Source organism: Lepidochelys olivacea (genome assembly GCF_965140295.1).
Source record: "Lepidochelys olivacea isolate rLepOli2 genome assembly, chromosome: 9".
NCBI lineage: Eukaryota > Metazoa > Chordata > Testudines > Cheloniidae > Lepidochelys > Lepidochelys olivacea.
Window position 1 is genome coordinate 5,481,607 of NC_140419.1, and position 27,461 is coordinate 5,509,067.

Consider the following 27,461-nt stretch of genomic DNA (forward strand, 5'->3'; position numbering starts at 1 on the left):
ACCTGCTGGAGGAGGGAAGGATCCCGATGACGGCTGCCGTAAAATGTCAGTCATCCGAGCGGCTGTCCAAATCGGGGAAGAAGGAGAGTCAGGGGCTGACGTACAACCGGGCGCAGCGTGCACAAATAGTGCAGATGCTGCTGCCAGGCCTTCCTGTCCGAAAGCCTCCGAGAAAGCTGTAAAGAGAGGACAAAGGAGAAGGAGAAGCACGGTCGGGCTCCTGACCCATCAGCAGGGCTGGGCTCAGATTTGACAGGTCCTCTGGTGTTTCGTTTTCTTCCCCCTTTCTGGGGTGACAGGCTTCTCTTCAGGGAACACGATGACGGCATATTCTGTGTTGTCGGGTGGGTAACTCTCCACCGGAGCCTCTGTGTGCTCCTCCTGCTGGAATTCCAACACGCCATAATCCACTGTGTAGGTCGTCACCTGTTCTTTCTTCTGCACAACAACAAGAGGGGGCATGCTTATGAAGAGTCACATCCACACACGCCTGGCTTCTCTATGTACCCCACACACAGGCACACGCAGGCATGCTCCCACAGATTCAGACCTTTTAGGGCCAGAACAGACGACAGTGACCAGCCATTCTGACCTCCCATATAGCACAAGCCAGAGGACCTCAGCCAATAATTCCTGCCTCAAGCCCAGAACTTCTCTTTGAGCAGGAGGGTACCTTTTTAAAAGCCTCGATGTATAGATTCTACAAGATGGAGAATCCACCACCTCCCCAGGTAGGTGGCTCCAGTGGTTAATGACCCTGAATTAAAAACATGCACTAGGCTTCTAGTCTGAATTGGTCTAGCTTCAGCTTCCAGTCATGCCTTTTTCTGCCAGATTCAATCTCTTCCCTGGGTAGATACTTACAGACTGTGATCAAGTTATCTCTTAACCTCCTCTTGGATAAACTAAATAGATTGAGCTTCTTTAGTCTCTCACTATAAGGCATTATTAGAGAGCAACCAACTCTATGAACTCAGCAAGGCTGCAGTCAAAGCACCTTGCACTGTAATCCCGTCAGCTCTCACAAACTCAGAGGACTGGACTTGGCTAGTAACTGGACAGGACGTCTGCAAAGGACAGGAGGTGCTAGTGATTTTGCAGGGAGCACTCCTCTCTGCGTCAAGGCTGGCCCAGGTGTCCCAGCATGGCAGTCGGACACACTGTGAGCTGCGGGTGCCACCTTTGGGGGCTGACATATAATCAAGGTCCACACACTCATGGCCCTTTTATCAAGAGGAGGGACGTTAATCCAATTGTCCCAGTCCAACTGCAGCTCAGAGAATTGCATTCTCCCCCTGGCTATTTCCAATGCAATATTCTTCGCTGTGCCATGGGGCTGCTGAACACCGACACACACCACATTAGCAATCCTTATCAGAAGTGTTTGTGTTGCTGCTCAGAGCGCTGGGGGCTATTTGAAGATAAAAGGGGCCATATAAATAGATAGTCAATCCATTATGATTATTGATAATAATGATACATTGGCTGCAAACCAAAGTACTTTGGCTGCATCTAAGAGTCTTTCATTCTGTTTCTTTTCTCTCTCTCGTTTCTCCTCATTTGCTGGAAGGTGCCTGGTTGCACTGGCCCTTGAAGGACTCGGACTGGGCTGTGGGGACGGGTGAGAAGCTATGGCATTGTGCAGTTCTGGCTGCGGGTCCTGGCGTAAATCTGGGCACTTGCTACTAAAGACCTGGCAAGTCCAGGTTCTTTCCCGCCCGGCGACACTCCACAGCAGTGCAGCCGCATGTGAGTGACAGGGAACTTACCAAGAGTGCGTTTTCACGATGTGGTTTCTGCTGCCCTGCAAAGTAACACATTTGGTTAGACCATGCACAGGAGCTGGGCTGCAGCGAACATCACAGGGGGGAGTGGGCGTCAGACTTAGCTCAGCTTCCCGCAGCATTACAGCTCCCTGCAAACGACTCTGGGGCTGCACAGACTCCACCCCACACCAGCCCCTTCCCTGTGCAAGATCCCACTGGAGGGTGTGCCGGCATCCACCAATCCAGACATACGTCCCCTAGGCTCCCCTGAAAGCCAGCAGGAGAGTCACCAGCGCACGAACTGCAGGGCTGGGCCCAGCATTCTGGAGCAGAGACCCATTGTGCGGAGAATCGTGCCCTGTTTGTCTACTCTAACGCCCTGATCATGAGCAATTGATCACTAGGGCCAGACCCTATTCTGCTCTGTTCAGGTTCTTATGCCATGAGCATGTGTGAGGAGCTGAGCTCCTGGATCCAAGCCACTAGCCCAGGTATCAAGGCTGAAGAGCCCTGCTGGGACTGGTGGGCTGGAATCTCCTCACAGGTCTCTGGGCAGCCGCCGGGCGTCTCCCTGGCCACGCTGCGCCCTCAGTTTCTGGTAGCCAGCAGCCAACGTTCAGCCTGCCTAGTGGAGAGACCAGCCGATGGATACACAATCAATGCGCCCCAGCTCTGCTAGCCGAGGCTGCAGCAGGCTCATCGAGTCCAGCCGCCGCTGGACGGGGACAGAGCGCTGCACTGAGTGGCTGTGGGGCCGACGGACCAGACAAGCTGAACAGCTGGGGACCCTGCACTCAGACAGCCCTGCCCACTGTGGGCTCACTAAGGCCCAGGCCTGAGGAAGGGGCAGTGTGGAGGAGAGCTCTGGGAGGCACAACCCCACTCCCGTGGAAGGGCACCCACCACGCCTTCCCTTGGGACCGCAGAGCCAGCTCCACAGGCCACAGCCCTGCCCAACCCAGACAGGGAGCCAGCCACATGCCTGCAGGGCTGGGGGCTAGCTGCCCTTTACACAGGGGCTCCAGGCAGGGGGTAGGCTCCTTGTCCCGTCCCCCACACTGGCCCTACCATGGGCTGAGCCAGTCTAATGCGGGGTTGGGGGAATGTCAGAGAGTTGGGGCCCAATCCTGGGAGGCGCTGAGCACTGTCCACTCCCAGTGAAGCCAAGGGGAATTTTGCCCGCGTTAACACCCCGGAAGGGCCTCAGCGTTCGGCCCACCAAGCTCCACGGCACTCAGCACCTCTCGGGATGGAGGCAGAATGGCTGAGCTAGCCCTCCCATCCACAGTGGCCCTGTCAGGTCCGTCTATACAAGCCTCTGCTCACCACAGTCCCTAAGCACCCCTCCTGTCCCGCACCCTTTTTTCTCCAGCTAGCCCTGGCTTTCCCCCAGCAGAGGCACCGGCTGGGAAGGGCAGCAGACTGCCGGGGCCGCGCTCGCCCTCCCACGACGCACCTCCCGTCCGGCGCGTGGTGATGAAGAGCACATAGGTGATCGGCCCCAGCAGCATGGCCGCAGCGATGCTCACGCCAATGATGACTGGCACTTTAAAGTCGCCCGCCTGGTTGTCCTCGGTCACGTTGGGAATGGTGGTGGGCCCTCCTTCTAGGGAATTGCAAATAAAAAAGGAGAACCACTGCAGTCTCTGTGAAATACAAAGCAAACCAAGTCCTCTCCTCCAGCACGACAAGCCGCCCCCTCTGCCTCCTCACAGAGGGGCCACGGCCCAGCCTCAGCGCCACTGATCTGTCATTTGCACCGCATGGCTGGAGTTCACAGCTCTTAAGGGAGCCCTACACCCATTGAGTTTCAACCTGTGGCATAAGCAGGACTTAACTGGTGTTCCCGGCTTGCACCAGCCCGCTGGACAAAGGTGAATTTCACACCGTTTGTCAGACCTAGCACTGGTGCTGTCGTCACACCGTGGGGTCGTATGACGGGACTGCCCATGACAGCCAGGGAATGGACTCAATGACCCAGAGTGTCTCTTCCAGCCCTGTCTTCCTAGATCTTCCTAGTGCCACCCAATCAGTCCAGGCCCCTGCTTAGCTCCAGCTTCTATTTCATTTGATCAAAACAAAGGCAAGATGAAACATTTGTACTCAAAGTAACCCCGTGCCCCCCTGCCTCCATTCGATTCGGCGGTTCTGGGTAATAGGGTCAGCTGGAAGAGGCTCTGGCCCAGTGTAAGACTGTGTAACGAACTGGTGGCCACATATGTACAGGCACCATCCATCAATATTAGCAGCCAAACCCAGAACCTTTGCACCCAGCACACATCTATATCAGCTGAGATAAGAACATAAGAATGGCCATAGTGGGTCAGACCAATGGTCCATCTAGCCCAGTATCCTGTGTTCTGACCATGGCCAATGCCAGGTGCTTCAGAGGAAATGAACAGAACAGGGCAATTATCAAGTGATCCATCCCCTGTTGTCCAGTTTCTGGCAGTCAGAGGCTTAGGACACCCAGAGCATGGGGTTGTATCCCTGACCCTCTTGACTAATAGCCATTGAGGGACCTGGGAGATACAGGTGTAATCCCATTAGCTCTGTGTAAGTAGCAGGCTGTCAGAGTCACTTGAGTTGTTTGCCAGAGGGACACATAGTCACACGGACTAAGGCAATTAGAGCTGCTAGATTGGTGGGGGGGGGCAATTTAATTCACAAAACAAATTGAAATATTTCCATTTCACAGGCTGCAAATGGCCCCTTTTCTCTCTTTTTTTTTTTTTTTTCAAAAACTTTCATGACATTTTCAAATCAAAAAGATTCCTGAAGTGGTCGATGTTGTTTACTGACAAACGTGCTTTTGGTGAGCATAAAAGCCCCCTCCCTCCTGTGTTTGGCAAACGAAAGAATGCCGATAGCCATTTCAATGACCGTTTCTATGTCTTCGATCAAAACCATCACCAAAAACGGTTTTTCACAACATTTTTCCTTTCTAAAAAGGCCACTTTTGACCCCAAAAAATGGGATTGAAAAGTTTCATCCAGCTCTAAAGGGCAGGTATTGTACTCTGACACGTCAGGGGTGCTGGAACATTTTGTATAGCGGGGGTGCTGAGAGCCATTGAACCAAACTGTAAGCCCTGGATATAATGGAAACCACTTCAAGCCAGGGGATGTGGTGGGGCTGCACACCCCCCGCACATCCCTAGTTCCAGCACCTATGTTACACTGTGAGCTCTGTGGGGCAGGGATCGGCTTTTTGATCTGTGTCTGTACAGCGCCTAGCACCATGGGGTCCTGGCCCATGATGGGGCCTCACTGGTGCTTCCATAAAAGATAATAATAATAATAATAGTCCCTGCTCGTCCCATGCATCTTAGATCTACAGGAGTTCAAACTCCACCTGCAGCACCCTTTTCTAATACGCGACAGCTGCATAAATACAGACAACAGGGTTGTCAGGGGCGTGAGCCTTCAGCATCTAAAACATGCAACGTAAAGGAGCTGGGCTTTAGCGGAAGGGCAAGAGATGCTTATGGACTTGGGCTTCCACCTCCCTGTTGACTGTGGTGTCAGGAAGCATGTGGCCATGGGTGAGAGGTCCTTACAGTGGCAGCAGATAATTAGCTGGGCTGGGACAGTAAAATAAGAAAATATCCATGGCCGAGTGACTGCTGCCAGGTAAAATGCCACGGTTTATTATTTCTGAAGTATCACAACTGTGCACCGGGTGCTTGATGTGGGTCAAGCTCTCCCCCCACCAACTTGCTTTCAGTTACCCGCAGTGAGCCCAGTGGGGCCTGCCCCAGCACAGATCTGGCCTCGATTCAGGTCAGCTGCTGGAAATGTGGCCGTGTGGTTTGTAAACATCACACCAGAGACCATTACTACTTTCACTCTGGCCAGGAAATCACACGTAACAGTGTCTAACCCTGGGGTCCGTGGTCCCGGAGTGGTGCCTTTGGGTGCTACCGTAATATATTGGTTGGAAAGAGGAGCCCCGACATACACCCTGCAGAGCAGCAAGCGAAGGCTCTGGCTGACCACCAGCAGACACAAACTCCACAGCCAGAGATGCTGATTGATTTGAGCAGCTGGGAACTGCACATTCTAACCGAGCTCGTTAGGGCATCACGGGGTGGGGGGAATTCTGGACTGGAAATATCACTTAGCCCACAGCCAACAGAGCATTGTAGCAAATCTTCAGCCTCACTGCGTCACATGGACGCCTGGAACTTCCCCGCAGCACGGAGGACAGAGCTCAGCCTCTCCCGCTCCAAAAGCACAAGCCCCTACCACTAACGCAGGGTCTCTGGCACACAGCTGGGCTGCTCTGAGCCCCTCCAGCAGAGGGCTGCGGTAGACACACATACAGGCTTGCTCGTTATACTATCTTTGAAACAAACCTGTAACTATGAGCTGGGACACGTTGCTTTCCACCACTTTACTGGGCGAGGAGAAAGCGATCAGCCCGCAGTAGTACTTGCCACTGTCATTCTCAGTTAGGTGCAGAATCCTTATCTCAACAGACGAGGTATGGTTGATAAGGGTGAATTTCTCCTTCGGGAATTTATTTGCATTCCCATTAAACTCAGCAATTTTTTGTGTGTAAGTGGAATTGATCTTTTTGTACCAGTTTAAACTATAATCAAACTGAGGGAAGTTCGCCGTGGTAATATTGCAGAAGAAGCTGGCTGTGTCGCCCACAGGCAAGGATAGCTTCTCCGGAGAAAACGTCACTGTTTCTGAGAAAGGAAAGACACAAAGAACAGGACACCGTGATCAGCAGGAGCCGATACACTGATGGGCCTCGCAGGCACATTGCACAAACCATTATTATTTATTTATTCTTTGAATTACCAGCGCACCCAGCAGCCCTCGTGCTGCATCAGGACCCCCCTGCGCTGGGTGCTCTACAAACACAGAACAGACAATCGTTATTATTGATAGGGTGGTAGCACCTAGAGGCTTCAGTCAAAGATCAGGGCCCTATCGTACAAGGTGCTGTATGAATGAGTAGAACAAAGGCAGTCCCTAGCCTGGAGTGTTTGGATCTTTGGCCTTTCCCAATCCCCCCACCACTAAAAACAGAGGGAGGATCCAGCCGCAATGTATGTGCTGACAGCCTGAGAAATGGTTAACCATGGGTATGCGTCAGCGCAGCAAACATTGCTCCCCTTAGACAAAACGAAATTCAACCCCTGTCCCTGTTGTGGCTGTCTCACAGGCATTGGGAAGCTCTGTGCAGTCCTTGTGAGGGATGCTGCATTCTCAGTCTATGCCTGAGCCTCCTACCTCAAAGGTGCACAGAGAGGCAGTGTGATGCAGTGGGTAGAGCACTAGACTGGGACTCAGAAGAGCTGGGTTACATTCCTGGATCAGTCACTGGCAAGTTGGGTGACCTTGGACAAGTCACTTGCCTCAGTTTCCCCCTCTATAAAATGGGACTAACGATCCCTCTTTTTTAAAGTGCTTTGAGAGCAACTGATAGAAGAGTGTTGTAAAGCCAGGGGAAGATGAAAAGTGCTGCACATCTGTAATTAATTGGTTAATTTATTACTGACTCATTATTGTCAGACAAAAAGGTGTCATGAGTCTAAGTGGTGATTAACGCTCTGTCTCCTCCATGGTATGTATGCAGAGCAGCGACCAGAATTTAAAGCTAAAACATTTAGCATTGGTTCTTTTCCTTGTTCGTCAGCAATATGGGGCCCACCCAGAGTCTAGGAAATTTACAAGAGCTTCACCTTCCCCGGCCTCATTGGCAGCTGGCTGTTCTGAAAACCTCTGGGCACTGAGGGTTTGGAAATCTCCCGGAGAGCTCTATGTACTGCGGAGTTCCCAATGAGTGGGGCGCACTTGGGTGTCTCAAGCCAGGTCTTCAAAATCTCTAGTCACTTTTGCAGATTTTTGCCGGAATTAAAAGATATGTATTAACTGTTTGTTGTGTCTACCTTCTCAAGCGGAAGCTCTTTATCTGTATGTGCCACACGGCACTGAATACAAAGCCCTGCTGGCCTAACTCCATTGAAATCAATGGGATCTTGACAACAAAGGGTCTGGTATTGGTGCTAAATAACTAGCTAACGTTTAATCATTGGTAATAACTGTTCTATTAAATGTTTATACGGGGCCAAATTCAGCTCTCGGTTGCACCCACTTGACCGCAGAGGAACTTCCAGCTGTTTCATATGAAAATTAGGATCTATTTTTATACCATGTTAGTCATCCTTTCTGTGGCTGATTTTGCCTCTGAAAGCCAGCAGGTGAAACTGACGCAGAGTTGATTTACAGGGTGGGGTGGGGGCATAACTGATTGTGTACCTGATTCCAGTCAGGGTGCGTGAAGCTACCCTGCCTACCCTGAGAAGCCCACATGGCTAGTTGGAAAGGTACGCGTGATGCCTCATTTGTCGCTCTCTGTCACCTCTTCTCTCCGCCGGGTGTTGAAGGGGTAATAACACAATCAACTCTGTAGCAACAGACTGATGCCCTAAGCTCCGAATTCTGGGTCATATCGTACCTGTGCTCGGCCTATGGAACTCCCGTTGACGTCAGCTGCGTGGACTGGGCCAACGACTGAGGGTAGAGAATGGCCTATGGCATCACCGCAGGACTGAGGCAAGTGATGATTCAAGGGTGCAAAGAGGGAGACAGTGGACTCTAGATCATACACAGAGACCCCCGAGGGCCAAGGCTTTCCAAAATGAATAGTTATTTTAAGCGCCCAACTAGACACCGCAAGGGACCTGATCTTCAAGTACTGAACAGGCCGACCCAGAGAATTCCCATGCGGCAGGCCACAGCATGTCAGGCATACATGCCTCAGTTCCCCCCTCTGGTAACCCATGGGTTCTACGCCAGGCTCTCTTGCTTCAATAATATCCCTCCTTGGGGACAGTTCATTAAGAAAACATGATGCAAATAAGTCCATAACCCCAAGTCCCAATCACTATCTATTTCCAATACACAGTGTAAGCCATCTTTAAAACTCAAGACATCTCATCCCTCCATGCCCACCTAACACAGCCCAGCACCTTGGACCATGCCCGGACTCTCTGTAAGTCCTTGTCTTTTCCTCTGGCCCAGGACAGCCACCCCAGTCCTTCTAATTAGAGTGCAACCCTGCTCTTCTCAGCGGGAACCCCCCCCCACACACACAGCCGAGCATCCGTCACACACACCACCCACCCCCCGACCCTCTCCCAGTTCCTTGGGGTCCAGCGCTCTAGCCCTGGAGATAGCAACAGTCAGCTCCTCCGCTGCTCTTCTGCCTTCTCCCAGGTCCCAAACCCGCCACCTCTGGCAGCTCCCATCTCCAGCCCTTCTTCTGCGGCCTCTGTCTCATCCGGTCTCTCTTGCACGCTCCAGTCCCAGGGGACTCTAGTAGTCACTCCCAAGGATCTTCCTGCTTCTGGCCTCTCTCCCTAGTCCCAGTGAGTACCCCACATCTGTTCTCTCTCTTCCCCCTTTCCAGACTGACTCTGTGCCCTGATTCACCCAGGGGCCCCAGGGGCCTCCTCTTATAGCCCACTGGGCCAGCTGGTCCAGCACAGATGCACTGGCCCTGCTCCTTAAAGGTGCACTGGCCCCTCCCTTGCCCCAAATCTTGGCCTGTATCCATTATTGTCACCTTTCTTGCCTCACCCACCCACCCACTGCTTCTTGCCTTAGCCTCAGCAGTGAAGTAAGTGTCTGGGGCAGGAGCTGTCTTTACACTGAATATTTGCGTAGGTCCTAGCAGAAGGGGGACGGCTCTCTGACTGCGTGTTTCTAAGCACTACTGCAACCACAGCGACACCAATCGTAATCATCATGATCACTTTAAAATATCATTTTAAATAAAGTGTTAACTGTCCCCATCTGCCCCCGTCCCCTGCAATCATTAATAATCCGTCTAATGTGCCTCAGCCCTGGAGGGATCACCCCGTGGGATCAGAGCAAGAGCCACCAGGGAAACTACAGTCCTCAGCCACTCCACTGAGACTGCCAGCAACCGTGTCAGACGTGCCCGCTAGGCCCTGGATTGAGACCACCAGCTCCTTTCCCTGAGGCCACCCAGCTGCTGGCAGACAATGACCAGCCTGTGACTTGAACTCATTGCCTAGCAAGGAAATGCTCCATCCCTGTGGGAGCTCCCCTGTGACAAAGTGGGAATTTTTTGTAACATGAAGCCTATGTGTGCCTCGGTTTCCCCCTATGTTTTGCATTCATAGACTCATAGAATCATAGAATATTAGGGTTGGAAGAGACCTCAGGAGGTCACCTAGTCCAATCCCCTGCTCAAAGCAGGACCAACACCAACTAAATCATCCCAGCCAAGGCTTTGTCAAGCCAGGCCTTAAAAACCTACCCAGCAAAGGGGAAAGAATTAAGTTGGCTGTCAGGACAGACTAAGAGACATAGGTGTCACCGAGCTGTCTGAACAAACTGCATGGCTCATTAAAAGAACTGACCGAGGCCAAATCATATCAATGGAAAATGCGAGAAGACAATGGAAAACCCCAATGGGCCAAATACTTACACCCAGCAATCAATGACCCAGACGCTCCTGTTGCCTAAATACGAGCGATACCCACCCGTGTGCCCATCTGCAAGGAGGTGCCCATTCTGGTCTTGGCTCACTAGTGTTTATCGGCTGGGCATCCGTGCATGAGGGCTGCGAACTCAGCATGGCCTGGCCTGGAGAACAAAGGGCTAAGAGGTGACTAGCAGGGAATACAGCACTGGTTTCTGGCTCTCTGTGACGCTGGCAGACCAGGTGCTAGCTCATGCCAGATCCCCATGCCTGAGAGATACAGAGCTGGAGCCAGGCTGGCTCCCCTGTGTGTTAATATGGTTAAAATAGGTGTAAGAATTCTAAGAATGCATTTAGACTTTATTGAATGCTGGTAAGGTGCTGCCTACATTAACCTCACTTATAACATCTGTATCCCATAGTGTATGGCAATATTTGTATTGTGAGCCTCTGTGGCTGTGTAAATCACCAGACAGGAAAGAGACATGAACTAGTATAAAATGCTGATCTCTAACAGAAGGTGTTATGCCCTGCCCAACTATTATCATTAAAAAGGACAAAAGACTCAGTTGTCCTGCTCTTCCCCCCACACCCTGCATGGCAAGGAGTCATGCAAGGGAATTCCTCCCATCAGCTGAGTTTGCAGCCCTGAGCACATGGCAGGAGGGAGATAAAAACCCCAAAGAGAAGGAACTAACTATGTCCATACTGCTTGGACTCCAGGGGACAAGGTTTTTAGGCACAAGCAAGAGATCCCCAGTGCTTAGCCTGGGGTAGCCCTAAAAGACATAGAGAACTTGCTTTTATTACCTTTTGCAACTTAAGATCATAACTCATTTGTGTATCTATGTTTGCCTGCTTTAACCTTGTAAATAACTCTCCTGTTTCCTTTACATACTTAATAAATCTGTACATAGTTTATTATGGGATTGGCTACAAGCCTTGTCTTTGGTGTAAGATCTAAGGTGCAACTGACCTGGGATAAGTGACTGGTCCTTTGGGGCTGGAAGTAACCTGAATGTTGCTGTGATTCTTGGTGTAAAGGACCATCCATCACAAAGGCAGGGTGGCGAGACAGATCGGAGAACGCAAGGGGACCGTCTGTGATTCCATGTTAAGGCTGTTACAATGCCTGAGGAGCTTACACTTGGCATTTGGTTGGTGAAATCTAAGTATAGAGCTCACAGCCAGTTTGGGGTTTGTGCCCTGCTTCCTGGCAGTCTGCCCTGAGGTTGATATGCACGCTCTTGAGTCACGGCCGGCAGCTTTACACTCTCTCCTGGGACTGACTAAGGCAGTCAGACAGAGACAGAGCCTGCAAATGGAACTCACAACAGCTTGGCTGGGGAATTGCTCTGGCTTGACCAGAATGGACGACGCTTTCACCTCTATTTGTTTGCACTAACCCAAGGACTTCCAGTGCTGTGTCCCAGGTGACTAATGAATCCTACGCTGCTTGAGTGTCCCTGGAAACACAAGATGAGGTGAACTAGTCCCTCAGGAGGGGACCAGTGCTGACCTGGAGTCTCAGTTGGACTCGCTGAGCAGAGTTCCTGGTGTGAAACAGGAGTGCTGGAGCTGAGTAGCTCAGTCTAGGAAGCAGCGAGGCAGTATGGCCAACTCTGAAGAAAGAGTGGGACCCCTTGGGGGTCTGGCACATTAGAGGGGTTCCTCCCAGAGACTGTTCAAAAGCTGGGACAACTTCTTCAAAGCACTGGTGCACGGACGCCCGGCTGATAAACACTAGTGAGCCCAGAACAGAATTGGCACCGCCTTGCAGATGGGCACACTGGTGGGTAGTGCTCGTATTTCGGCTACAGGAGTGTACAGGGCTGCAGCCATATGCTCTAGGGACACTAACGTTAATCCTCTTAACCCGGCCACTACTTAACATTTGACATGATCTATTTTATTATTGTAATTTAATGGCTTATCAGCATCATTGGCAAAATACTGGATGAGGGAAGGGCTTCATATATAAAACCCAAAATGGAAGCCTTTAATTCCATTGACTGAAGCCAATGGAGCTAGATTCATTGGGAGGAAGAGGTTCACAGTCCGCCCCACAATTATTATCATGAATTATTGATAATAAGCTTCTCGGGCACTTTCCCCAATAAATCTCTCTCTCCAGGTTAGACCCGGTCTTGAGCCCAGCTAGATAGCAGTGTTGGAAATCCAGATCTAAATCCAGATTTTTGACTTGAGCCCCTTACTAACGCATCTTGAGAGACAGACATTAAATTAATGGTCATTCCGATTTCCCAGGGAAAAGTAGTAACAAGCCGTTTCTCTCACAGATTACAAGAGCCAGTGATCCGAGCTGACAATCCCCTTGAAAGCTCCAGAGATTAATAAACACATAAATCCCTTTTATTAAACACAGAAGATCAAAACCTCCTGGGTCCAATCGTGAATGCTGGCACACATTTCCCTCAGCTTCTATGGACATTTCAGACAGGCAAGGAAGTTTACAGAAGTTACGAGGCTTCCTTATGAGATAGGGAATTAGAAGGACAATTGGTCTGTTGTGAGACGGCATATCCCCTGGTTATGAATAAATGACTGAGGACATTCAGATGAGAAGAGACAACTGGGGAATCATTGCAGATTCCCATAGTAGGCTCTTTGGGGTAAGGGCTGTCCTTTTGCTCGATGAGGATGCCGCACTTAGCACACTGGGATACTGGTCCATGACTGGTGCTCCTAGTGCTACGGTACCACACATATAATAATAATAATTAATAAGTAGGCAAATTTCAGAGTAGCAGCCGTGTTAGTCTGTATTCGCAAAAAGAAAAGGAGGGCTTGTGGCACCTTAGAGACTAACACATTTATTTGAGCATAAGTGAATGCATCCGATGAAGTGAGCTGTAGCTCACGAAAGCTCATGCTCAAATAAATGTGTTAGTCTCTAAGGTGCCACAAGTCCTCCTGTTCTTTAAGTAGGCAAAAGAGTTTGTCTGGGTTTTGCACTTGTCAATATGGTTTAATCTGCGTGATTGGATTTTATTTGACGTGGAAAATATTAGACAGGTTTGGGGTTTGGGTTTTTTTACAAAATGCAGCTGTTTGCCCTGACTGCAGCGGGTAAAGGACTTTATGACCTGACACTGCTTTTTTTTTACTAGTTCTAAAACAAAATCCAGACATTGCTCATTTCCAGAACTCACTTTACCACATTTAGAACCCGCTCAAGAACTCGTCACAGCTGGAGTTCATTTTGGCTCTGCCAGATATGATTTCTGTGCTTTCACATGCCTTTGATTTGATTTTTTTTCCCCTTAGCTCAGCCTTGAAGCCAGACAATGACTTTCAGGCCAGAGTCTTTATTGTTCCCATGGCACAAGGTGCCAGTCACTTACAGTCGCATATTTTTGTTTCATTTTTCCAGCCATGGCATTTTGTCTGGGCTTGTCACCTACGGATCTCAGAGTGCTTTACAAATGTGGGTACATCTCGTTGACCACCTTTTACTGATGCCCCCCCCCCGGGGCACAGAGACAGGACATGGCCTGGCCACACATCAAGTCAGGGGCAAAGCAGGCACAGAATCCTGGGTGTCCTGACTCTCAGCCCCATGATCTGTACCAGACCACACCACATTCCATTTTCAGAAGATCCCCTGAACAACAATGGATTAAAGGCCCGAACCTCAGAGATCAGGCCCTGAATGAAGGGGGGATTGGAGGGCAGGGGGAAGGTCCAAAAAGTTTTGCCAAACCCAATTTTTAATATTATAATACATCTACCCATTCCACTGCCTTCCCCCCCAGCTCCCTCCAACTATTCGTTTCCCCTTCCACTATTCTCAGGCTTCTACCTTCAAACTGAGTGGTGATGGGGGCCGGATTGGGGCCCCGCATCCACGCCAAACATTTGCATTTGTTTCTATCCCAGGGTCTCTTCCCAGATGCTGGCTGCCTGGGCATTTCAGATCCGGCATTTGGCTTTCCTGCCTTCTCGCTGCCACTGCTTGCGCGGCTCTAAGCCTAGCAGACGCTCCCCGCCAGCCATAAGCCGCACCAGCTTTGTGTTCAGGAGCGCTGTGAGCGTGTCGCGCGGCCCAGATACATACCAAGCTGGGAGAGCAGCAGCACTGGCCTGCAGGTCAGCAGCACCGCACAGATGCCGACCACGAGAACAAGCATCGTCCCTGGCGTCGCCTTCGAGGGGCCGGGAGCCCTCTGGGGGTTGGCTTCCTCCCCTGCACGTGCGATGCACCAGTCAGGATCCAAGCTGCTATGTCTGTGCTGTGTGGCGGGAGGGCACTCCGAGGCCTGGCCTGGCCACCTCGTATCCCAGTGGCACTGTTCCCCCCAGGGGCCGCACGGCGGCTGTCGACTGACTGCAGCTGAAGCAGAAGTGGAAATGAAACGTACCCATCTCGGCTTGAGAGGGAAACCCTCCCTGCCTCCCGCCCCCGTCTTTCCCCTCCTCCTCCTTCTCCTCTGACACAGCTCGACAGCTGCGCCCGGCCCCGCTCCCCCGCTCCGCACCCAGGAGCCTCGGCAGGCTCCCACGCGCCATCCACCCGCAAAGAAGAGAAAGCGGCATCAGCAGAACGTTAGGGGTCTGAGGCACGAGACCACAAGCGAAGGGGGAGGGGGCCCGGAGCCGCACTTCCTTTGCCCCACACCTGACGTCACCCACAGGTTTGCTCCTGCCAGGCAAACGGCTCTGCGTTTTCTGCTTGTGGCTGGGGGAGCGCTTATCTCTGTATTATTTATTCTGACTTTTTAGAGGGCTGCTGACAGCTCCCGGGCTGACAGCTCCAGAGACGGGACTCCTCTGTTTATCCAGACAGCAAGTACATCACACTTCCCCTAAGCCCCCACCAGGTCCCCTCAGCCTTTGCCCTTAAGTGGTCACCTCTAGCGGCAGAAAGGGTCTCTCGGTCCCCACGGTCTCCATTTGCTCCTTGGCTTCTCAGCTGAGATTCCCAACCGGGGCATTAGCTAATGCCAATGGCTTGAGATGGGGACACTTGCTGACGGGGAACTGGAGTGAGGCCACCAAACTCAGTTCATGTAGGCCAAACAGCCATTAGATGGCAGCCATTTTGATTCATCACCCACCTAGCTTGGATTCAGACCTACAACCTACAGACCCTTATCAATCCCCTGAGTTATCCCGGGAGAGAGACAGACACAGAGAGAGAGAGAGAGAGAGAGAGAGATAGCTTCATGAGCTGAGACTACCAACAAGAGTACCAGCTTGTGCCCACACTCAAGAGTTTGAAGAAGATGATGATGGTAGATTTTTCTGCCAACCCCTCTCCCAAACTATAACTGTCTGAAATGAAGAGGACTAAAGATAAAAGAAAAGAAGTACTTGTGGCACCTTAGAGACTAACCAATTTATTTGAGCATGAGCTTTCGTGAGCTACAGAAGTGAGCTGTAGCTCACGAAAGCTCATGCTCAAATAAATTGGTTAGTCTCTAAGGTGCCACAAGTACTCCTTTTCTTTTTGCGAATACAGACTAACACGGCTGTTACTCTGAAACCTAAAGATAAATGTTATATTCAGAAGGTGCTTCCCACACACACAAAGGAACTGTGTACAGAAAATCTTAAGGCCAGTTTTGCAAGGAAGAGGGCTAGAGGACAATTAGATACCACAGTGTGAAAAAGGGCCTTAGAAAAAGCTATGACAGATGACCCATAGCACCTCAGTCTTTTCCATCTTAACCAACTTTGCTTCTATGTGTCTGCTGTGCTGACTAACATTTGCATAGGAAATCAACTATGATGAAACCGCCCCGTTCTATGGTTCTTCCTGCATCTCTTGAATGGAAGCTCATTACCTTTAGAAAGTCTCAGGGGAAAATTTGTGATTTGTTCTTGTTTGTCATTGTGATCTGATAAATTTCCGTGCTTGCAGAAATGAACCGGGCTGTTGTGGTTAGTTCAATGACAGCATTCAAATCCAGCATCAGGGTGGCCTAGATCAGTGGCTCTCAACCAAGGGTACGCATACTCCTGGGGGTACACAGAGGTCTTCCGGGGGGTACATACATCAACTCATCTAGATATTTGCCTAGTTTTACAACAGACTCCATAAAAAGCACTAGTGAAGTCAGTACAAACTAAAATTTAATACAGACTTGTTTATACTGCTCTATATACGATACTCTGAAATGTAAGTACAATATTTATATTCCAATTGATTTATTTTATAATTATATGGTAAAACTGACAAAGTCAACAATTTTTCAGTAATAGTGTGCAGGGACACTTTTGTATTTTTAGGTCTGATTTTGTAGGCAAGTAGTTTTTAAGTGAGGTGAAACTTGGGGGTACATGAGCGAAATCAGACTCCTGAAAGGGGTATAGTAGTCTGGAAAGATTGAGAGCCACTGGTCTAGATGGCACAGGGCCAGTCTGCTAAATAGAGATGGGCCAAATGGTAAGATTTCAGATCTGGGGCTGGAGCATATCTAATGTAACGTAGGTCTGATGGGATGTTCATCCCACATCAGCCCTGAAAAGGTTAAGGTGGCCCAGAAGAGGCTAATGAACCCTTTCAGTTGCACCTGGGGGGAGGCCCAGGGGTTTATAAATTACTAATTGCCGATGAAGCTTGGGTGGGAGAGAAGTTGGGAAAGGATTATAAAGAGAGGAAATTTGTAGTAGCAGGGAGCTGCCATGTGGAAGCCTGCAGGCACTCTCTGGGCTTAGAGAGGAAAGAAGGAGAAACCCAGGAGGTGAATAGGAGCCCTGGGCTCCTCTCCCTGAGGGAAGGGCATACCAGAAGGGTGATGGATAAGGAAATGTGATAGAGACAAGTAGGAAGCAGTCTAGGGACACAGCAGCAAAGTTTGGGATGGAGCAGACCTTGGCTGTGGAGTGTAGGGTCCCTAGGCTGGAACCCAGAGTAGTGGGCAGGCCGGTGTTCCCCCTAGCAGCCACTGACAAAATGGCATAGCCTTGAACTGGAGGACTGCTGGGAACGATACCTGCACAGCCAGTCCAGTCCAGTGAGACTTTGAAACCCGTGAAGGGGAAAACTATGGTGACCTGGCTGGAGGGCCAAGCCACCAACAGGGAGCACTGCAGCTCCTGGGACGTGAACGGGGACACAGCACAAACAAGAGACAGAAGGGGGTGTCAGACCAGGCAGATACCCTAGATGCCTGGCCAGGAGGAAGCGCGCTTGCGGTAAAGGGAAACCCATTACGCCAGGGATCTGGGTTTAGACCCGAGGCTGAATCTGGGCTAGTGTCCTGAGACAGAACTTAATGGCAAGGAAAACTTGTGTTCTGCGTTCTTGAAATGTCAGTAACCATCCACAGCAGAAATCATGTGAACTCAGGTGAGCTTGTGAGATTTCTGCCTTCTTGGGCCAAAATCTCACAAGAAAGAGCGTTCTTTGGAGATTTTTTGGCCTCACCATAACCTTAAAAAAGAGGCCCCTTCTCTCTAGCATCTATCTAAGCGAGTTGGAAGGTTTCAAGTGTCCATCAAAAATCCAGCCTGTTTTTGTTCTAGGGGTTTGGGGCTTGGGTTTTTTATGAACACTTGAAAATTGGTCCCAAATGCAGACATTGTGCAAGGTCTTAGTGACAGGGACGGCCTGCCTCACTCACATGCAGACGAGCTGCCGAAACCTGAGCAGGGCCGGAACCCCATGCACCAGGTCACAACCCCCCCGAGCAGGGAGCCGGGCCCAGCCCCATGGGAGAGGAGCCGTCACTATGGGGTGTGTGGGGCGGGCATCCGCCCTGGGTGGGAGAACTGTATGTTTGCCTAGAGCCCTGGGGTGGGTTAATCTGTCCCTGCTCCTAGAACACTCGCTTGACAATTCCAGCAATTGTTGCTCCTTCACAGGCCTCTCCAACAGCCCATTCTGCCTGCCCCCTGTCCCTGACTCTGAAGCGCTGCCCCTCCACAAGCCCTCAGATATTCCCCTGGCTTCTCTCCTGCCCCAGTGCAGCCACACAGCAACACCCCAGCAGCAGCAACTTTCCGCTGCTTTGGCAACACTTGCTGGTCGGTTTGATTTGTCCCTTGTCTTCTTTCCCTGCACGCGTGGAAAAGAATGCCACAACAAGGGCCTCTTCCTTAAGCACAAGGTAGAAACGTCTAAAATATCACAGAGGCCAGGCTCCCCGGGGCACCAGCTTTCGGCTGCATTCTACCCGTGCGGCTGCTGCCCACTCTAACCGGGCTTGTTGGATTAGATTTTACCAGCTGTGGAAAAAAAGGCTGATTGTGCTAAATGCGAGGCCTTTGATTGCACATGAGCGTGTGTGTCTGTGGGGGGAGGCACTGCATCAGACGCTGAGTCTGGGGGGGAAAGAGGCCAAAAAAGGGCTTGAAATGTCAAACCCGATCTGAGACTTTTCCCCACGGCTTCTGCTTTTCTTGTGCCCCCATCTGGGGGAGATGTTAACTGCAACCCTGCAGCCATTCATGGCCCACTGTGCTTTACCACAGAGCTTTATCACATTTCCTTATCCATCACCTTTCTGGTACGCCCTTCCTCAGGGACAGGAGCCCAGGGCTCTTATTCACCCCCTGGGTTTCTCCTTCTTTCCTCTCTAGCCTGGGGCACTGGCTAGTTCTTAATTGGGGTAACTATATTCTGTTTCCCTAAAATCCTCCTGGAGCTCTATTACGGTGGCTCTCAACCTTCAGAACTCGTTTATAAACCCGGCTGGCCTGTTGCAATCCAGCGAATAGCTTTAGTACAAAACACTTGAGTTATTAAATATGTTTTACCCACAATATATAATATACACATTAACATAATAAGTACTAACTAAGTACACCGTACTAAGTACACCATAGTCCCAGTTCCTGCAGCTTCTGTCCTGCAGGGCTAGCTGAGCTCAGCTCCCCACACCCAGCATTGTGACCTCCAGGATCACAGCACCACTCAGGTTTGGCCTGGCCCCCTCGCCCAAATTTGTGTGCGTGGCATTGCAACCTGGCACATGGGGTCACAGTGCCACTTGCTCACATTTGGCCCTGTAAGGAAAAGGCCTTTTCCTGTAGCCATATTGTAAGGCCTAAGGCCCGTGTCTGCAGCCATATTAGGAAAGCGCACTAAAGTCACATCCTCACATTCCATCTAAATTATATTAAAACAATGTAATATCGGGCTGTTCAGAAGACGATCCTGTCCACCATCACCAGATAAAGAAAGAGATCTTAAGATGATTAAAGAAAACTTAGTTTGATAGCATTCTGTCAGGCAAGAAACCACTGATCAATAGTTGTGGTTGTGAAATCCTCATTTCTTTATTGTTTTATCTTTATGGTCCCCACTTCTCTATTGTTTGTCTGTATGGTCTCTGTCTGGTTCTTTGATTCTTTCTGTCTGTTACACAATTAATTTTGCTAGGTGTAAATCAATTAAGGTGGTGGGATAGGATTGGTTAGAGAATTTTGTTACAATATGTTAGGATTGGTTAGTAATATTTTAGTATAATGATTGGTTACGGTACAGCTAAGCAAGACTCAAGTTTCACTATATAAACTGGGGTCCAAAAGGAAGTTCTTGGGAACCAACTGCAGGGCACAGCCCCAGAGCTGCCAGATTTCAACACTCTGCCAATGACACCTTGCAGAAACTGGAGTCCCCCAGGTGACCTGATCCTGACTAGCCATCAAGAAAAGTTCATCTGTCTTATTGAGACTGGGTGTGGTGAGCATTGTATGTTTAGCAAATGCATTCTTTTGTTTTGGTAATAAATAGAGGTTAAGTAGGATACTACTGTGTAAGGCTCTTTCACTGGTAAAAGACCCTGCAAACCTACGGTGTAAGGTTACTCCTGAGCCCTAGGAATGGGGCAAGGATGGGTGCCTAAATTAAGAGAGTTACGCCTTGAGCCCATGGAAGGGTAAAGGTGGATGCCCCTAGAGTGGTAAAGGTGGGTGCCCATAGAGTGTGTAACAGAGAATTTTGTCAGGTGCCCCCTTCCCCCACACACGTCATCATGATAGAGGAGAGCGTGGGCCAAACCCCTCATCCCCAGGCCCACCCGACACCCAGAGCCCCCTCCCGCACTCTGAATCCCTCATTTCTAGCCCCACCCCAGAACCTACACCCCCAGTCCAGAGCCTGTACCCCCTCTTGCATCCCAACCCACTGCCTCAGCCCGGAGCCATCTTCCCACACCCAGAACTCCTCATTTCTGGCCCCACCCAGGAACCCACACCCCCAGCCAGAGCCTTCACCCCCTCCCCAACCCCTTGAGCCAGCCTAGTGAAAATGAGTGAGGGTGGGGAGAGCAAGCGACAGAGGGAAGGGGGACGGCGTGAGTGGGGGTGGGGCCTCAGAGAAGGGGCAGGGCAGGGGTGAGGCCTCAAAGGAGGGGTGGGGCAGGGGGAGCAAAGGTGTTCAGTTTTGTGCAAGTAGAAAGTTGGCAACCCTAACAGACACCCACATCTGCATGTGAACAGGAGTGTGTGCGGTTCACTATTTGCTAGTTTCCTGTTTAAAAGTTTGCATCATCCAATCCAGAACCTAGAAGCAATACCATGTGATGTAAGGGACCAATCACACATATGAATAACGAACCAGTTGTAGTTCACAAACATTCCATAGCGCAGGTATTGTTGGACCAAACAAGGTAATGGACATTTATGGATAACAAAGACATTTGCATAATCAGGACCTGTTCGTGAATATTTGGCCATCAAACAGAGGCGATTTATTCACAACACAGCGATTTATTCACAACACATAATTCAACCAGTTCTAGTAACTAAATATCAGAGGTAAGACAGTCTCATGGTCAAAGTCCAGAACGGGGAGTTAGGAGACCTGGTTCTATTCCTGACTCTTCCACAGACTTAGTGTGTAATCCCTCCGTGCCTCAGTTTCACCACCTGTAAAATGGAGGTAATAACCTCCTGCCTCCAATGGAGGTGGTGAGGGTTTATTAGTGCTTGGGTATGTGTAGATGCAAGATGCTCCAGAAGTACAAATTGTTACATTGTATCTTAGATAGGTCTCATCTCTATATACTGCAGCGTGCCCACATTATGACGTTATAGCTATGCATTGAAAGTCTGAGTCTGATTCAGACTGTAGCACGATTGCTCAAACTTTCCAGCACGTCCTAAAAATAAGGAGCATGGGAATTGTTTTTGTCTGGGGTAGGGAAACTGCTGTATCCACTCAAAACTTACAGCTTCTAAATTTAGACCAGAACTCAGAAATTTTGACGTGAGGATTCCATTTGACTCAGGCAAAATTCATGGTCTGGACTGTTACCTGTGTTTCGATTTTTATTTCCTGTGGCCCTAGATGCCAGGGCAACAATTATTTGCAGAGAAGAATCTGTATGGTGTGCGTAGCAGGCTGCTGTTTGCTTAGAAATGCAGCTGATGTGCCTTAGTCTTCAGAGTCTTTATCGAGCAATTAATTGAATGGCCAGTGCCTCTCTTCATCACAGCATCACGCTTATCTGCAGCCAAAATTATAGGCATTTTTACAGAAAAAATAAGTAATTTCTACGCCGAGCTTTGTGGGAAATCATTTGAATAGAAAAGATAAGCACATTGTCCAGGGCAAATCCAGACACATATCAACTCTTTTGTTCCAGTATAAAATGTTTCTTTTTTCATCACCACTTCCAGGGCGCAGCACGTGCCAGGACAGGTAGGGACTAGCCTGCCTTAGCCCTGCAGCACCACCGACCGGACTTTTAACGGCCCGATGCTGACCAGAGCTGCCAGGGGCCCTTTTCAACTGGGCCTTCCGGTTGAACACCAGACACCTGGCAACCCTATCAGAAGAACATTTTTCCCCTTTTAGTTTTAACAAATAAGATGGAGCTCTGTGGGCTGGAATAGCAGCAGGCATGGCCACAGGAGTGAGGGGGTGAGCCAGGGGCAAGGGGGCTGAGCAAGTGGCCAGCATGTTTGCAAGGGAACAAAAAGAGCCTTTGCTACAAAATGTGTTTCTGTTAGCAATAATATCATACAATAAATTGGCTGGTGACTCCAGGCCTATCCCGAGCCCGCTGTCATCAATGGAAAGACTTCAGTGGACTTGGGATCAAACCACAAGCTATCGATCCGCTCTACTAGATGGAACCAGAACAGCTCAGCTGTGTGTCATAGGCCATGTAGTGGCAAAAGGGATTCTCCTTCGGCTCAAGGGGTAGTGGCCTGCGCTTTTGGAAAAAGAAGGTCTGGGTTCTATCCTCACCATTTCCATTAAATGCTCAGTGGCCATAGGGTCCAGCACAGGGGCCACCATGAAGATCCTTCATGGCCATGGGCTTCTTACACCCTTTTTCCCTTCTCTAGCACCCACCCAATGTGCTTTGTAGGCATTTTGAAATTTAGCAGTTTGGCCGCCGCCACCAGGAGACAAGCAAATATTATTGTCCCTGCTTTACAGGTGGGGGGCCTGAAGTGCAATGTAATCAGCACGCTTCTTCCATTGTTTTTTGCCTCCCTCTCTTGCAAACCCCAATGGAAAAAGAACAGCACCACACACTCCCTAGGGCAACCCTGTGCAGTGTCTAGACCCCACATTCTGAAGGGTTTTGGAGCAGATGCCAAGCGGCCAGTGTACATGAGTAAGTATTGGCTGCACCTCACCATAATACAGCTCCATGTTTGCATCTAGCAGCTTTGCAGCCATACCCAGAAGGAGCTGTATTTAATCGATCCACATGAGCTATAAACAAACGCCTACATGACTAATGTGGTAACTGCTAGCCTTGCAAATAGAGCACAAATCGCCAGGTATTATTCTAAAAGTGCTTTGATAACTATCACCCCAATGTAATTATTTTCCCTTTCAGAAATACCTGACATTTTTGGTAATGTCACATCTATTCAGTACATAACAGAAACTGCTCAAGCCTGGCAAACTCTCCTTATTAGGTAATATCTCTCTAAGAGGGAGAAATAGCCAGTCGGTGCATGACCAAATGTCTGGATAGGCATGATTGTTGTTTGACACTTTTAATATGTATTTTTAAAAGGTGATTTGAGTCTTTCTGTGCATCACCACTGCACCATGCATCACCAGCTTAAAACAATCAGCTCAACGGACTCGCTCCAGGTTTTACATCAGCGTCTCTGAGATCAGAATTTGCCTTACCAACTCTTCCATTCTGAAACCGGCAGCAACCAAAAACGGATGAAAAACATGATTTTTCCTACATTTGGATAACTAAAAATTGGCTAACCAGAAAGTTCTTCCTAAGCCACAACCTTGGCATTTGTTGCTGGAATCCTATGATAAGAGTAAGGCACAAAGAGATTACAAGGATGGGCACAGTATAACGCATAGAAGGAAAGAACAGAGCTGGTCAAAAAATCAAAGCAAAGTTTTTGAAAAGTTTGAGAACATTTTTAGTTTGAAGTTCTCAGAAAGAACTTTCCCAACGTTTCCATAGTTTTTTCAACAAAACTTTTCAGTACAGAACATTTTAAGTTATCAGTTCTCCTCCTCCTCCTCCCCCCACCCCCACCCCCACCCCCGTTCCCCTTCCCATGATTTCTTTCCTTGTTTTCACTTGGACTCTGAAAGATGGCAAAAAAGGAAAAAGAGGGGAAAAGGAAGAGAAACGGGGGTAGCAAAATATTAAAACAAAACCAAAAAAATTCAGCTTTCATCAAAAAATGACAATGAACTTTTTTGTGTGTGCATAAAAAGGCCATTTTTCAGCAACAAAAACTGAAAAATCTCAACCAGTTCAAACATACAAATAGATAAATAGCTATAATTAGGGTGACCAGACAGCAAGTGTGAAAAATCGGGACAAGGTGGGGGGTAATAGGAGCCTATATAAGAAAAAGATCCAAAAATTGGGACTGTCCCTATAAAATCGGGACATCTGGTCACCCTAGCTATAATGACAATACTATGATTCTATAATAATTCTGAGGAGGATGTAGTATTTCTGTACGAATCTGGGGACCCCACCCACCTATTATGACCATACCACAGAACCCTAACTCTCATTAGGAGAGTGAGTACTTGCCGTTCTTCAGTCCCCTCCAGCAAGGAAAGTGTTAAACATGCCAGGTCTTCAAGGCACCCGATTTCCCCCCTCGTGGAACTCCCAGGGACAACTCCCACTAACATCACTGGGAGCTGGAGCAGGCCCATGGCTCTCTGCGAAATTGTTCAACCCATACCGCTGCACCCCATTGCCCTGTTTGCGAAGCTCACAGTCCCCTTGTTGTGAGCAGGTCCCTCTGCCGTCATTTCCACGGGCTTGGCATCAGGCCCAGAGTGGCTAAAAATGTCACAGATATTTTTTAAGGAATGTCAAAACCGGGGAATCTTGGGAGAGCAAAAAAAATGCTTCGGCACACCCCAGACATTCTCAGTCACAGCTGGAATTTGCAAGCCCATATGGTGGATCTGCAAAGCAGGGGACCACAACTCTCCTCAGCCCTCTCCCCACTGCACTTCCCCTTCCCCTGGCCAGGGAAAGGGAAAGGTCCTGAACCAGGAGGTGGCTGGGCTCTTTCTGAGAGAGGGAGCCGCATGGCAGCAGGAGAGAAGCCCTCGGAGTGGTGCGCAGGGCCGCCTGTGGACTAGGCTGTAAGATTGCAGGACATCACACAGCACTCATGGGGGAGCTCTTTAACTCTGTAACTCTTTAAGACTCTGTACCTATGGCAACTGCACCCTTTCCTGCCAGCCCATCTATAAACCTGAGTGGTTATTAGCACCCACCAGGGCTTCTCTCCAAGACCCGGTACACTGGGCACTTTAGTGGTACCCTGGGGCCTTGGGGTACAGAGCAGCTCCAATGACTACAGCCGCTTCTGCAGTCCATTTAGCTCCCCGGGAGGACACAGAAGGACTTAGGGATCGTAAGTTTCAGAAATAGAAACCTGCAGCCCTCTGAGAGTCTTTTTTTCCATTTAAATTAGAGCCACTGAAGGCACATTTAATCAAATGGCAGCAGCAGAGGCTGGCTGGGGCAGGAACAGGAAATGGTTAATAGTGTTTGCAAATAAAGGCGCAGAATGCTTGGTGCTTTTCAAATATTTCTCAGAAATTAGGAGGGTTTGTGCAGCTGATTTGCATGAAGCGCACAGCGGACCCTGTGGGGAAAGAGGGCCAGGTTGCTCAGAGCACAGCTGAGAGTAAGGAGCAGCAAGAGCCAGAGGGCATTTTTATATTTTAAAGGAGTAAACACCAAACACCCAGAGCGATTTTGTATGACAAAAATCAGGGGGATGCTAGCTAATGAATTAAACTGCTTACTGTCTTCACCCAGCAATGAATCTACAGGACAGCGATAGTAATAGTCAGTTATAATTTGTACGGCAATTGCACCTAGAGGCGACAACAAAGACTGAGCTCAACGGGCCAGAGGGCTGCACATTAGAGACAATCCTTTCCTCAGAGAGCTCGCAGTCTACATCGACAAGCCAGACAAAGGAGGGATTATTAGCTCCATTTGACAGATGGGTAACAGAGGCCCATCCCCAAGACACGCTGGGTATGTCCAAGCTGCAACTGGGAGTGACCCTCCTTACCCAGCACAACAGACTAGAGGGCTCAAGCTAGAGCACCAGAAAGAACAGTGTGGACGTGGCAGCTTGCACTGCAGTTCAGACTAGCCCTGGGCCCTTCAGGGTCTGAGCTTGCGTGACTAGCCCAAGTCCCCGCGGCAGCTGCAACATTCACGCTGCTAGCACAAGCCGGTCTACTTGGGCTGGGAGACTCACTCCAAGCCCGTGTAGACATACCTTAAGTGACGTACCCAAGGTCACAATGGGCATCTGTGGCAGAGCCATAGCCCTCCTTAGTTCCCATCCAGTGTTAATCCTCAAACCAGCCTTCCTGCTGGAAGCCCTTTTCAACCTTTCTCTGGCCTGCAGGACCCCAAGGCACTGCACAAACTCCATAGGCCTGTTCCTTCTCCCCTGACTCATGAAAATACAGACAGGGACTTCCCCCTCCCGTTGATGTGAGTGGGGCTGCTTGTGAGGGTAAAACTATCAGGATTTGGTTTCTGGGATCACTTTACCACTGAAATGCAACCACCTCTGGAGGAGAGAGAAGCAGCTGGGCGCTCAGACGGAAGACAGGGCACAATGTGATAAGGGGCAGGAGAGCAAGGCAAGCTTCCAGCACATAAATATTACACAGGGATCTTTAATGTCTCTGCAGGCCAGGACCACAGGGCTTCAAATCTAGCTTGATAGCCCTCCCCATCATCTCCTACCATCCAAGTTTATTCACAAATGCTGGGCATCCTTTATCTGCACCTATCATATATTCCAGAGTAAGGGCCTACCCTGGAAGCTTTAATTAGGCAATTAATTAGACCACTCCTGTAAGGCCGACTCTTGCAAGCAGGGTTGTAGGATTGGGCCCTAATGAGATCCTTCCTCTAGCTTTATTGAGGTTATAACTGTCCAATCCCTCCTGCAAAGTGAATGTTCGTGAGGTTCTGATGAGTGCAAGCTCGGGGCAGGCTGCTTCCTTTGTTCGGTTTGCGGTGATTGAAAGGGTTTCAGATGCATAGTGTGTGGTCTGTATGTAGGAGCCAAGGTGGCCTAGCTGTGACAACAGAGACCTAGGAAGGCAGGCCCAGTGGGTTTAATCGTGGTGCTGCAGAAACTGTGTCACAGGGGCCTAGCCTGGGCTCAGAAACCTAGCACTGCTTCTCAGCAATAGTGTGATTGCTCCACGATGGGAGCCAGGTTCCTTGGGACAGGTACTCTGTTGTTATGCATTTGTACCGCATCTAGCCAAGCGGTTCTTGACCTTTCCAGACGCCTGTCCCCCTTTCAGGGGTCTGATTTGTGTCACATACCCCCGAGTTTCACCTCACTTAGAAACTACTTGCTTACAAAATCAGACAAAGACACAAAAGTGTTACAGCCCACTAGTGCTGAAAAATAGCTTGCTGTCTCCTTTTTATCCTATATTTGTAAAATAAATCAACTGGAATATAAATATTGTCTGTACCTTTCAGCGTATGGTATATAGAGCCATATAACCGAGTCATGGTCTGTATGAAATTTTAGTTTGTACTGACTTGGCCAGTGCTCTTTATGGAGCCTCTTGTAAAACTAGGCAAATCTCTAGATAAGTTGATGTACCCCCTGGAAGACCCTTGTGTACCCCAGCAGAGAACCACTAACCTAGCACAATGGGGTACTGCCATTGAGCAGGGCCTGTAGGCACAACCATTATAACCTGTTTGTTACCCTTCTGAAGGCAAGAACCGGCCTGGCAGCGAGATCCGTTTGACTGTGGACTCGTCTCCCTAAGGAAGC

General features: G+C 49.6%; 1 protein-coding gene across 1 annotated transcript in view; it reads right to left on the reverse strand.

The window, feature by feature from the left end:
• Positions 1–224: 224 nt before the first annotated feature.
• The window catches only part of LOC311526480 (programmed cell death protein 1-like), a 35,491-nt gene continuing 8,254 nt past the window's right edge, over positions 225–27,461 (reverse strand). Inside the window, exons 3-7 of the mRNA XM_084639579.1 lie at positions 14,314–14,589; positions 6,124–6,462; positions 3,223–3,372; positions 1,770–1,804; positions 225–438 (exon numbers count right to left, since the gene is read on the reverse strand). Coding sequence (XP_084495705.1) covers positions 244–438; positions 1,770–1,804; positions 3,223–3,372; positions 6,124–6,462; positions 14,314–14,589 — 995 coding nt within the window. The 3' untranslated portion in view covers positions 225–243. The remainder of the gene's footprint in view (positions 439–1,769; positions 1,805–3,222; positions 3,373–6,123; positions 6,463–14,313; positions 14,590–27,461) is intronic.